Consider the following 13,707-nt stretch of genomic DNA (forward strand, 5'->3'; position numbering starts at 1 on the left):
GGTTCAAAGGTTGCTCCCTCACCTATTTGCTATCTGGACTGGGAAGACTGAAACTACTATGGTTTCCCCAAGCATTTCTCTTTATCAACATGTGGCCTCTCAAAATGGCACCTTCAGGGAGTCACACTTTGTTCATGGCAGCTCAAGTCTCCAGAGGGACATGTGCTGCTGGCATTCCAGATGAAGGCTGAATTTCCTTTTTAAGATTTAGCCTTAGAAGTCACATAGTTTCCTTCTACTGTCCCTCTCTTAGTTGGGGGAAATCACAGAGTCCTGCCCAGGATCAAGAATAAGCATACAGAGTCTACATCTTGATGGGAGAAAGCATTTCAGGCCAAAAATATCATGGAAATCATTTTCAGTAAATACTATTTCCTAATTATCTTAGATAATAAATGGTTGTATAGATGATATTTTCAGAAAGCAGGGATAAATTTGAAAGAAGTGATAGCACGTATCTTTTTCAGCATCTGAGCAAGTTTTCTTCCCTGTGTTCTCTTAAATCCAGAACCAGATTTTGAAGCCCTTGAGTAAAATTGTTGTTCCAGGAAGATTTCATAATTATCTTGAGGTTTCTGCAGTTTGAAAGACACAGACTCACATAGTGTGAAGAAATTTGTATCTGGTTTGCCAAAAGAATGGCAATCGGTAGCTTGTTCACTCGAAAGAAAGCTGCTAATGTGATATTTCTCTTCCTTGGTTGTGCAGGCAGAAATTAGAGCTGAAGACCACTGAAGCAGGCCCAAGACTGATACCCGGAAAGCAGGTTGCAGCCATAATTAAAGCTGTTGATTCAGAGTACAGGGCCCTTCCCATCGTGGGACAGAACTTCCAGAGCGAGTGTAAAGGATGCCCTTCTGTAAGTGTGAAGAACTTGGTGGGGTGGTCAGATAGGGGAATAATCATGGCTTAAAATTTAATTTTCCTTTTGTCTCCAATGGAAGCTTCAGTTAATTCTTTGAAGAAAGCTTATGAAGGGCTACCAGCCACCACTGAGTTCAAATGGCACTAGTACTTAACAGTATGTACCCGAGATGATGTGTAATCCAACAGTAATTAACCAATAATCATCATCCACTCATTTCAAATTAAAAATGTTATGACCTAAGGGCGGCTTCTGAATAATAATACCTAGAATGCAGTGGGGGGTAAAGGGCCCAATGAAATTTGGGGAAAGCATGTAGTGTGAAGAGCATGGACAAGAATCTAAATCCTGAAAATTCTACCACTGAGTAGCAGTAAGTCCTCAGGTGAAATATTTTACTGAGCTCAGTGTTCTGAGTATTGATGTGAGGACTAAAAAAGGATACTGAGCTCTCTGCTAAATTAGGAAAATTTTCTTTACCACGCCCCAACTCCCTTACCATTATGGACAGAAATGAGATAGCACATCTCCAAGGCAAAGCATAGGTCATCATAACTTTTTAAGTCCAACAAAGAGAAATTTCATTTATCGCATGAGTCATTTGTGATGGTGGCCATGTATAGGACGTTAGGGTCCAGCATTTCCTAATACTTAGCCTCTTGTCAGGAGAACAAGCCCTTGGCTTCATGCTTTGTTGGTAGCTACTGGAAAATGCCATTCCCTTGGATATTATTGGCATTCAGAGAAGTAGAATTATCAAGAACTAATATCATAATTTGCTTAAAGTATAAGACACTAAGTCATTGCTAATTTCTCAAATTTATCAAAATTAAACTAAGGAAAAAACAAAAAGTAAGAATCATCATTCTTAAATCTCATTTTTTTTTCTTCCATATATAAGCTAATGTTGCAGAGTAAATTTTATAATGTGTCATATGAAGGTGGAAATTATTTAGGAAAGTGACTGATGAAACCAATCATCTTTTTTAGTGCTGTGAACTATTAATTTCTCTCCCCATGGTTATTAAAAATTATAAGTCATTTTTAGATTTGATAATTACTTCTTCATTATTGTAGGAAGGGTTTTGTCTTTGAGGAATTGCTTTTGCAATTTCAGTACATTGTCACTATTGCAACCCTTTTAAGAAAAAAATCTGAATTCACACTAGTATGCTCTCTGCCCTCAAAATGACCCAGTAGGTCTTTAACTAAGAATAGTTGGAATTTTGCTTTGGGATATCCTCTTAAGATTATATAATCAAAAAGGATTTGAAAAGGAGAAAATATGTGTCTATTGCTTATTAGGAGCGAATAATTTAAATATTAGTAGAATGCTGAATACCCCAGAATTAGAGAGCTGGAGGTCACGAACAGGATTAAACACATTTTTTACAATGAGGGGAAAAGTGGTAAATTATGAAAAATCAATTATTTAGCATATTTCAAAGCCAGAATATCACTAATTAGAATTATTTACTATTGTTAAAATCATAATAGAATAACAATAGTATGAGAATTGCTTTCATCTAAATACTACGCTACTTAACATGCAAATAATGAACTGTTCAGACCTTAGCATAGTTAAACATTGCATTTCCTAAAAACAATAAAATAAAGATATAGAATAGGGAGCTCAAGTTATTACAAAGATTAATTTTCAGTGAGGTCCCAGTACATAAGAAACCTGACACAGTTATTCAGCAGTTTTATGTTTTCCCCCCTTCCAACATCTCCTGCCCTTAAAGAAAATTCTGCACAATTGCAGGACGGTTGTTAAAGCCTGGCCTTGGGTCTAATTCCCTTGGTGTAATGAATGACCTTATAGGCCTGGAAGCCTCGGTTCTTTGGAGCTAAGTTCTAACAGACAAAAATGGTCCTCTTGCAGAGGAATCGTACAGGGGTTCAGGAGGCCTCTAGATTTGTCTCTGAGAGTCACAGGAATGTGAGCGGGGCAGGTGGCAATCAGGGATATGGAAGTAAGACACAAAAAGCTTCTTTTGCTTGTTAGTTACAAGGCAAGCTTTCTTTCTGGGGAGAGCGTCCCTTGACAATGCGGATGTTCAGAATCCCGACTGGGGTATGAGCCTGCAGCCTGGTTTCTTTGCAGCTGGCGGAGCACTGGCAGTCGACCAGAAAACACCTGCAGCCTGACAATCTCTCCAAGGCTGAGGCTGTCAGAAGCTTCCTGGCCTTTATTCAGCATCTCCGGACAGCAAGAAGAGAAGAGATCCTCCAGATCCTCAAGGCTGAAAGCAAGGAAGTGCTGTAAGTTCCCGAATCTGGTGTGGGGTTATCTGTAGAAAAGTGTTTCTGGGTTATTGGTTCTTCTTAAGCAAGAAAGACCCCTTTTAACCAACTGTCCAGCTTCCAAATCAATTATTGTGTTGTTTTTACATTTTCATCAAAGAGTTATTATGCCACGATACAATAATTTAACAATCACTTGGCCAGAAATATGTGAGAACAAAGTTTTGGCAGTGAGTCAGAATGAACATTTTTTGAGTGTTTATGAGTTTAAATCAGGTCTACATTGGTACATAGATAAGGGAGGGCAGGGCTTCATCTTGACCCCAGTAAGCATGTGCTGCCTCCCTGTGCGTAGACCTATTAATTTACATTTGAAAAGATTCTGGAGTTGATTATAAAAACAAAAAAAGTATGACTTTTCAATTGAAAAATGTGATTTTTTTAAAGATCATACCCATCAAAGCCATTTTTTAATATGGAAAAATTGAAAACTAGGGAAATAGTCAAAAGGATCTAGAAAAAAGAAATCTGTGCATTATTTGAATGTTTGCTCCAAGTGTGATTCATTGACATGTATAATAAAGAGAGTTGACTTAATTCTCAGATTTACTTTGTAAATGCAAGTGGTTTTTGTCTGTAACATAGAATTTGTACATACAAATTCAGCTGTATGGTACTAATTACCCTATTGATACAGAAAGTGGCTCAATTACTTTGACAGTCAAAATAGCCATTAACATAATAAAAAATGGAAATTGGCCAACTTACACACACACACACACACAGACACACACACGCACACGCACACATACACACAGTACCAGTAGCTGTTGTCACTGAGTTCAAAGAACTCAGTTCTCCAAGAAGAGAATTGAGATTTTTTTGAAGAAGTTGTTCATTCTTGATTCTATTTGTTATTTACTTGCCTCAAGGACATTTTTAAAATTGATAGGAATTCCATATGACTAACCGGAGTTGGTTGCTCTCTTCAAAAAATAAATATTTAAACAAGAAGTTGAAAAATACACAAAATCAGAGATTATCAGACTCCTGTTTTAATCATAGAACTTTAAAATATGTTTGTAGGGTGATTTATCTTTATAGGAAAGGCAAAGAAAAGTAAAAAAAATTGTTATTAGTTTAGAATGGAGATTGAATTAAACTTTAACCTTATTTGTACCCTAAAAACCTTAAGATAGCAATTATTTGGATAATTTCATGATGTAGTTTCTAAATCAGATTACAGGTTTCTTCTGCTACCCATAAGTGAAGACTTCCTATTAAACCTTTTGTAACCCAAAATGGTGTTAAGCAAAGAATTACCATTAATTTACATGGAAAATTTTTGAGCATTTTCAGACCGAAAAAAATGATCTCTCTTAGGTTTTTCTGATACCTTAGAACACATCTTGTAAATGGATACACAAAATAAATGGAGATATAGCTCAGATGCTCATAGGTACAGTTCTAAGCTATGGTGGCCTGAAGCTGAGATGCTCAGTGTAGGTCCCAGGGAAGGGGATTGGTGTGACCATACTTGCTGTTCAGGAGGCACACTGCCTCTATAATGGGCTTGCTACAAAACATGTTGAAGGCTATTTTGTTTTTAACTTTTTTTTTTTTTTTTGTAAAATCAAAAATCCTCTTCAGATTTCTTTTGGTTACCAAAAACAGTACTAACGTAGGTCTTTTGTAAAAGCAAAGTAGCCTAAAACAAACTTTGGAAAAGCAGGGGATACTCATATTTATGTAATATTATGCTATATAATATGAACCCACAGGTAACGTAGTGTAATAGAAAGGATACTAGGATGAACTAAAATCAGAAGACCCAGTTTAGTTCAGTATTTTTTTTTTTTAAATGTTTATTTATTTGAGAGAGAGAAGGAGAGAGAGGGCAGGGGGAGGAGCAGAGGGAGAGAGTCTCAATCAGACTTCGCACTGGGCAGGAAGCCCCATAGGGGATGCATTCCCAGGACCCTGAGATCATGACCTGAGCAGAAATCAAGAGTCAACACCTAACAGACTGAGCCACCCAGGCAAGTTTTTAATTTTGGGAGACCTGGTTTTTAATTTTGACCTCCAGCAGTGTACAATCTTTGAGCAAATTGTTTACTTTTAGCCTCTCCAATCCTCACTTATAATGTCTGTATATTACGGAGAATGATTCCTTCTATTTATTATAGCATAGTGGAAGACAGGGTGGTGGAATATAACATTTCTCAAAGTGTCCATTGTGTGTACCTTGTTAATTTGCAGAATATTACCAAGTATGCCAAGAGGAAATAATTCTGTGAGCAACCGAGTTGGAAAAATGCTGGGTGAAACCAAATTAAATAATTCTCTTGGCTGCAGAAATTTTCAACATCTTCAATTGTAAATTATTACATATAAGTTTACTTAAACATTTTCTAAACTTAATCTTGAAGATCCCTTTCCTTACAGAATTTCATAGGAATAGAATCACATGGAAAAAAACAAACGAACAAACAAAAAACCCAACACTTTGGGAAACACTTATGTATTTAACATTAATCCATGGAATCATGGATTCCAGAGTCAGAAAAACCTGAGCTATACACTTACCAGCTATCCAACCCCAGCTATACACTTAATAGCTAGGGGCTATTAACATCTCTGAGTCTGTTTCCTCATATATAAAGGGGAATATTAGCACTAAACTAACAGAGATGTCTCATGGGTTAAATGAAATAATTGTATTATTAAGAGCATATATTTATCAAGTGTTTTAAGTGCTCTACATAGATTACGTAATCTAATCCTCCCAACAGTTCTAAGGTAACCACTATTTTTAGCCCTGTCTTACAGACAAAGAAATGAAAGCAAAAGAGAAGTTGCACACCTAAAATTTCTGGTGCAGTACTTGTGTAATAGGCACCTAATAAGTATTCTCTCTCAGTCTCTCCTTCATTCACTACTAGGTTTTTGATAGGAACAAAATGATAAAGTGCAAGTCTTTCTTTCTTTCTTTCTTTCTTTTTTAAATATAAAGCACTAAACACATGTATGGTGTGTTTATACAATGTGGAACAAACCTACATTCGTAATATATTCATTACTATGACAAATAGTTTCAGAAATTTTAGCATCCAGACTCAACCAGATGCCTGACAGCTGGTGTATGTAATTAGAACTTGCCTATAGGAGTTCTACTCTGTCCACACATAGCCATTATGGCTGAACATTGAACATGAACATGGTAACTATACCATGGTATTTTTTATTTTTAGAAAAAATGAACAACATCTTCTCCCTCGGATATAAATTAAAATTAAAAGGATTTCCCATCTTTTCTTTAAATAATACTGCCTGAGTTAAACTAGGCATTTGAGAAATGTGTACATTTGCAAAGCTAATTAGACAAAAGAGAATCAATATTTGAGATCAATAACTGATGTATTACTCATAGAGAAAAGGATTTAAACCTAATTTATAATTTTGCATGTATAATTTTGACATATAAATTTCCAAATTATGTTTGGTTTAGGCTATTACAGTAAAATTTGTTTCTATATTCTGAGTTTACATTGAATTAGAGAGTTGTTAAATGAAAGGTTTAAAATAAAATGGGGGGTATTTTTGAGGAAGTTATTCATTTTTTGTTTATTTTTTTAAAAGATTTTATTTATTTATTTGACACAGAGAGAGGTCACAATTAGACAGAACAGCAGGCAGAGAGGGGGGAGGGAAGCAGGCTCTCCACTGAGCAGAGAGCCTGATGGGGCTCAATCCCAGGACCCTGGGATCATGACTTAAGCTGAAGGCAGAGACTTAACCCACTGAGCCACCCATGGACCCCATCATTTTTTGTTTATATTTAAAAATTTCACTTCTTTAGGAAACTCAAATCAATGGAGAGTCTGTGACTGGTAGAGATTTAAATAATTCCTTAAGTACACTAAATATTGATATCCATGACTCTCCTTTTTTTGTAGGCCTCAACTGGTGGACGCTGTCACCTCTGCTCAGACTTCAGACTCATTAGATGCTATTTTGGACTTTTTGGATTTCAAAAGTGACAGTAGTGTTATCCTCCAGGAGAGGTTTCTCTATGCCTGTGGATTTGCCTCCCATCCCGATGAAGAACTCCTGAGAGCCCTTATTGTAAGTCAAGTGAACACTGGGAAAATAAAGGCTCTCAGCTACTAAAATATTCATTAAGAATCTAGGCAGTGATTGGATTATTTTCTATCCATTAATCCATTAACTGTAGTCAACTGTTTCACATAGTATCTTCTTTGCAATTCCTTTAAAATAACATAAACTGTATTATAAGGAAATTAAAAGATTATATTCACTTATCATATAATATGACATAGAACAAAATTTCAGAGGAGATGACTCTTGGTTATGCTTCAGAAATTGATTTTAAAAGATTTGTTTTGACTTCAAAATTCTTCTTGGCATTTAATATACAATACGTTGAAGAGATACAATTCTTCTAATACAAAAAAAATTGTATTGGAAACAAAAGCTAGACTTCTCTTGGGTCCAAGATTTAAAAACAAAATGTGCTCTTATCCACTTACAATCTAGTGGAATAATTCATAATCTTTTTGGAAAATGGGACCATTTGAAGACCTGATGAAAGCCATGAAGCTCCTCTTCACCCATATGCAAATTTTTAAAGACTGTTTTTTTGGTTCACTGACACAGTGAACACAGTCCATAAACCCCTCGGGAGTTCATAGACTCATGTTAAGAAGACCGGGAGAGAAGAGATTCTATTAACTCTTCAATTCAAAGTTAGAAAGTGAATTTGTATGTGTTGCCAAATTAAAATTTTGAATTTGCTATCAAGGACCATAAAACATTTTCCTTAGACGTTGGTTTCTTTGCTTCTTGAAAAAAATGTTTCTAAAAATGTCCCATGGAAATGCTTAAATGTGTTGATAACCTATTTTACCTCTGTTTATCAATTACTCTGGCTAACAGAGTAAGTTCAAAGGTTCCTTTGGGAGCAATGACATCAGAGAAACTGTTATGATCATCGCTGGGGCCCTCGTCAGGAAGCTGTGTCAGAATGAAGGCTGCAAACTCAAAGTAAGTGCAAATCCAGCCTCATGTGTTGTGCAGTTCCATATCTTTCTATGTCGTACTCACTGGGCTGCTATCACCGGCACTCCTAATCTCCCTTACCCTACTCCACTTTCTCTATTTCATAGCAGTTATTGTCATCTAGCATACTTTACAGTTCATTTATTCATGACATTTATTGCTTATTTCTGTCTCTCACGGAAATGTAAGCGCCATGCAAAAATGGATCTTTGTCTTATTAATACCACTTGCTTAAAATAATAGCTGATGCATAGATAATGTTCAACAAATACTTCCTAAAAAGTGAATAGTCTATTACTCCCTCACCAATATATGTTTATTGAGTGCCCACTACATATGTGGCTTTCAGTGGCATGTATGGTATAGTCCTTTTCCTCAGAAACATATTAGACTCTAGGGCTATCTCCTAGAGGAGAAGTTTTCTTTTCTTTTCTTTTTTTCAAAAGATTTTATTTATTTATTTGACAGAGAGAAAGAAAGAGAGAGATCACAAGTAAGCAAAGAGGCAGGTAGAGAGAGAGGGAGGAGCAGGCTCCCTGCCAAGTAGAGAGCCTGATGCAGGGCTCCATCCCAGGACCCTGAGATCATGACCTGAGCCGAAAGCAGAGGCTTAACCCACTGAGCCACCCAGGCCCCTGAGGAGAACCTTTCTTTTTAAAGGCTTATTTATTTATTTTAGAGAGGGAAGGAGAGTATGAGCAGAAATGGCAAAGGGAGAGGGGGAGAGAATCCCAAGCACACTCCATACTGAGCGTGGAGCCCTAAGCAGGGCTCGATCTCACAATCCTGAAATCATGACCTGAGCAGAAACAAAGAGTCAGATCCTTAACTGACTGACTGCAGTGCCCTGAGGAGAGCTTTATAATAAGTGTGGTGTGCAGTTTTGAGTTTTGATGGAGGGAATTTAGTTACTTCTAATTATCCAAAATTTTACATTTTGTTTTTAATTTCATTTGCTCAAAGCTTCTCCATTTGTCTGAGTGGACTATTAATTTTAACATCTTTCTCATAGAAAACCAAAACCTTACTTTATAAGCATAACTAGATATAGAAAATCCAAATGGATTAATATCCAAAGCAGCCTATCTTTCTATAATGCAAATAGATTAAAGATGCTGAATATAGGGGCACCTGGGTGGCTCAGTGGGTTAAGCCGCTGCCTTCGGCTCAGGTCATGATCTCAGCGTCCTGGGATCGAGTCCCGCATCGGGCTCTCTGCTCAGCAGGGAGCCTGCTTCCTTCTCTCTCTCTCTCTGCCTGCCTCTCAGTGTACTTGTAATTTCTCTCTGTCAAATAAATAAATAAAATCTTTAAAAAAAAAAAAAAAGATGCTGAATATATAAAAAATCTTTTTTGGTCCACATTTATTATACAGTCAGCTTCTAGTCAGCATTTTTCTTCTCTCTCAAAAAAGACACCACTATATTATTTTCCTTGCTGAGTGCTTGCTCTTAAAAATAATAGGGAGAACATTCTTGAAATAGTGCCAAAAGAGGCAACCTAAACTAGAATATAAATTAAGTATGAGAAAGATTACTAAAAAAAGAAATGGCATTGAAAATGTTTGAACATCAGCCTGTTGAGTTCTGGCAGAGATCAAATTTGTATTACTTCTATGACATCAAAGAAATATGACCTCTTACATATTTTTTCAATTTCTATAATTATTTGAATAGCTGATTTACTTCAGTAATCATATATCAAATATCTTGACTAAAGACAGAATTCATATATGAAACATCCATTCAGCAGAATTTAATAAGCATCTACTCTGTGCTTATTATTATTACTTAACATAAAGATACATAGAATATTCTATCTTCCTCAGAGAACTCCCAGTCCTTTTATCAAATAGAAACAAAAAAATTATATTGAAATATAAACAACATGCTCTGAGAATACAGAATATATAGCAAACTCTTCTTTTTGGGGGTGCTGGGGAAGGTTTCACCAAAATAGTAGTATTTGAGCTTTGTCTAGAAAAGCTTTTTAGGTAAAGGCACGATAGTATGGAATAAAGGGTATTCTAGGAGAAATATAACAATGCATGAAAAGGCCTGAAGTAAAAATGAGTTGGGTATGCCTGAGAACAGTGAGAAATTCTGTGGAGCTGGAGCACAAAGTATTCATATTAGTGGGGCAGATAGGTGAGAGCAGAGCTACAGGAAAGAAGGGAAGAGAGAAAATAAGTTGGATCTTTATTAATGAGAGGCTAACGGCCATCACTCCGCAGAGAGAGGGGAGAATCGTGTGTTTTTAGACAGGTGAATGAGATGCTCAGATTTTTCTTTCTTATTTAGAAAGATTCAGAGTGCAGGGACCAGCTGTTGACTGGATTAGAAGCCAGCAAGATCTGATTGGAAATATTTGCAACAACAAGACAAGAATTAGTGAAGTTCACACAGTGGCAGTAAGGTGAGAGAAGGAGACAGATTCAAGAGTCAGTTAGGAGGTAGATTTAATAGTCCTCAGTGACTGATGGGATGTGGGGAGTGTGAGAGAGGTAAGAAGCTGGATGACTAGTAAGGTTCCAGGGTAGGGTACTAGGTGTGGTACTAGCACGGTTTATAGAACCTAGTTTGGGACTGGGAGGTGGGTAGAGCTATGAATTTGTTCTCACCATGTTAATTTTGAAATCTTCTGGGTCACCAAGTTGAAAAGAGACTTGAAAAGAGACTTTGGACTTGGGTCACCAAGTCCAAAAGAGAGATGGCCATAGCCACCTGCAGCCCAGAAGAGGAGTTCGGGCCAGGAACAGAGTGGCTGCAACCTTGGGAGAGAGTAGAATGTAGAATAAGAAGGAAACTGAACAAAGGATTAAATGTAAAGTTTGGCTGAAAACAGGATAGCCAAGTTCTCATCATATCTTTAAAGTTATCTTGTAGGGAGCTTAAGACTATCCCCTTTCACTGTCATTCAATTTTGTTAATATCTTGGGGGAACTTTTTAAAAAATGCATCTTGGAAGATGATTAACCACCAGATGGGATTGTTGTAAATGTTCACGTTTGTGTTTCAACATTCTGCTGTGGAATATTCATCTACCTATAGCTTAATTTGAGGACATATGAATAGAAAGAAAATGATGTATTCTCAGCAAAAATTTAAGCTATTTACTGGACATACAATGCTCTGACTGCCCAAAAGGTACCTGCCATCCTATCGAGTGCTAAAGTTTTTGAGCATTTACTAGCATGAAATTTCTTGCTTACCCCATGGCAGTCGGAGTGACAGCTAGACAAGTTTACTCACTGAGTACAAAGTCCCCTATTTCTTTTTCTTATTAGTTTTTTGTTATGTCTTGACTTCCTTGCATTGTAATTTCGTTTTTCCTTAAATGTGTATTTGAAAAGATTCAAACCTACAGAAAATAAGAATAGCATAATTCCATGAACATCTGTGTTTCCTTCACCTAATTTGCCAGTTTTTAACATCTTGCATATTTCCATTATCTCATTGTTTTATCTCAATTATTTTCTATTTTGATTCAACTATGTGAGAGTGAGTTGCAGACATCTGGCATTTTACCCCTAAATGCTTTTAGTTCTTACTGAGTGAATACAGTTGCATGTAGGCCCTTACGATGGACAAAGTACATATATATATATATTTATTAGTTGGTGAGTTCATACTGTTATCTTTAATTCCAGTCCAATGTAACAAACTTCTTTCTCTCCTTCCATTCCATACATTTATCTTCCTTCTCCTACAGAGAGAACTTTGGTGTTCAAGAACATCAATATATTAAAATTCATTTACTCAAACCTAAAACACACACAAAATAGTTTTGGAATTCCTACACTAGTATTGCTACAAAAGTCAAACTAAATAAAATGTAAGACTTCATCACAGCTCTTTTGTTTTTAGGATGTAGCCCACTAAATGTGTACTGTCAGAGTTCTATATTCTAAGTCTCTTGCATCAAGTCTTTGTTATTCTCTTCTGTTTAATTATGTTTAATTAATTAATTATATTTGATATATACTTCTATTTGTTTGTTTCTCTTTGAATTCAATTTTGGCAATCTTCCATCCCTGTTGACTTAATTTTATTTTTTGTATATATGAAGTATTAACATGGTTCAAAAGTCAAAACTATGTTTTAAAAACATTCTCAAAGGTGTCCCATTCCCTTTCCTAGCCTTTTCACCCTTTCTTGCCTGCCTCCTCCATGTACCTGTTGTCATTAGTTTTTGGTTTCTCCTTGTGTTTCTTTTTGCAACAGTAAGCAGATGTACACACATGTTTTCCTTTTTTTTCTTTCACAAAATACAGCATTCTATATACACTCTTTTGTAGCTTATTCTTTCCACTTAACAGTATACCCTGGAAATTACCCCATACTGGTCCTCAGAGATCTTTCTCATTCTTTTTCATAACTACCTAGTTTTCCACTATGTCTATGGACCAGTGTATTGAGAATCTCCTGCATATGGTCATGAGATGGTTTCTACTATTTTGTGATTAAAAATCATGCTGAGATGAAGATCTTGCATGAAAATGCATGTAGGCATTTTTTCTTATTGTTGGAGATATTTTCTTATTGTTGGCTAGGGTTGCTGGAACAAAATGCAGATATGTTAGCTTTTGCCAATTATCTTCCTTAGGAATTGTACCATTTTATGCTTTTACCAATAATGCAAGAGAATGCCTATTTCCCCATAGCCTCAATAGGAAAGTATTTATCAAACCTTTGAATTTTTAATCAATCTGATAGTTAATAAATAACATTTCTCTGATTACACATGAAATTTAGTATCTTTCCTTCTATTTGGGGACCTTTTATATCTTTCTCCACCCCTATCTCCCACTCTCTCTCTCTCTCCCCTATTGTATGTGTGTGTGTCTGTGTACCTGCCGCCTAATTTCAGAATTTGCAAACCCTATGGATGGATTAGACCCTAAGAATCTTTAAAGATGAAACTGAATCCCCTAAAACATATGTAATAGCAAAGACCAGAATCTAGGTGTCTCCATTTGTAATTTGCTTTTCCATTAAATTATTAACGTATACTCAATTCTTTTTTTCCCCGAGGCCAGAAAAGTACCTAGCTTTTCAAAAAAAGTGTTTTCCACATAGAAGGCATTTGAGAAATATTTTTTGAACTGTATGGTAGCATTAATCAAATTTGGATTCAAGTGGAAACGAGCACTTTTTAAACATTTAGAACGAGACCTTATGGTCAAGTTCAGTACTTTCACCAAATTGTTACTTAAGAAAATGTACGTGGCATCACTTAGGTGCCATCTAATTGCTGCTTTAGAAATACAATGAACAGGCAATTTTATGACTAACCAATCACAAAGGAATCAAAAATGACTTTATACATTCAGAATGTGTTCACAAGTAGATATATCAATTATTGTACTCATTCCTTCATAAGAATATGTTAGCGTATGCATTTTTTTAAAAAAAACACAATACCTTCATCAAGTATATGTGTCCATTTTCATTGTGTGTCTTGGTCAGCCAACCAGTGCAAAATTTTCTAACACTTGGGTTGTTTTCTTGGGCCCA

The 13,707-nt window shown here is 36.0% G+C and overlaps 1 protein-coding gene across 2 annotated transcripts in view; it reads left to right on the forward strand.

The window, feature by feature from the left end:
- MTTP (microsomal triglyceride transfer protein) overlaps positions 1 to 13,707 on the forward strand; it is a 56,321-nt gene that overhangs the window by 27,940 nt on the left and 14,674 nt on the right. For both annotated transcript variants that reach the window (XM_032332979.1, XM_032332980.1), the window contains exons 7-10: positions 709 to 859; positions 2,973 to 3,130; positions 7,069 to 7,237; positions 8,069 to 8,176. In XM_032332979.1, coding sequence (XP_032188870.1) covers positions 709 to 859; positions 2,973 to 3,130; positions 7,069 to 7,237; positions 8,069 to 8,176 — 586 coding nt within the window. The remainder of the gene's footprint in view (positions 1 to 708; positions 860 to 2,972; positions 3,131 to 7,068; positions 7,238 to 8,068; positions 8,177 to 13,707) is intronic.

The sequence above is a fragment of the Mustela erminea genome, chromosome 2 (genome assembly GCF_009829155.1).
Source record: "Mustela erminea isolate mMusErm1 chromosome 2, mMusErm1.Pri, whole genome shotgun sequence".
NCBI classification, from domain to species: domain Eukaryota; kingdom Metazoa; phylum Chordata; class Mammalia; order Carnivora; family Mustelidae; genus Mustela; species Mustela erminea.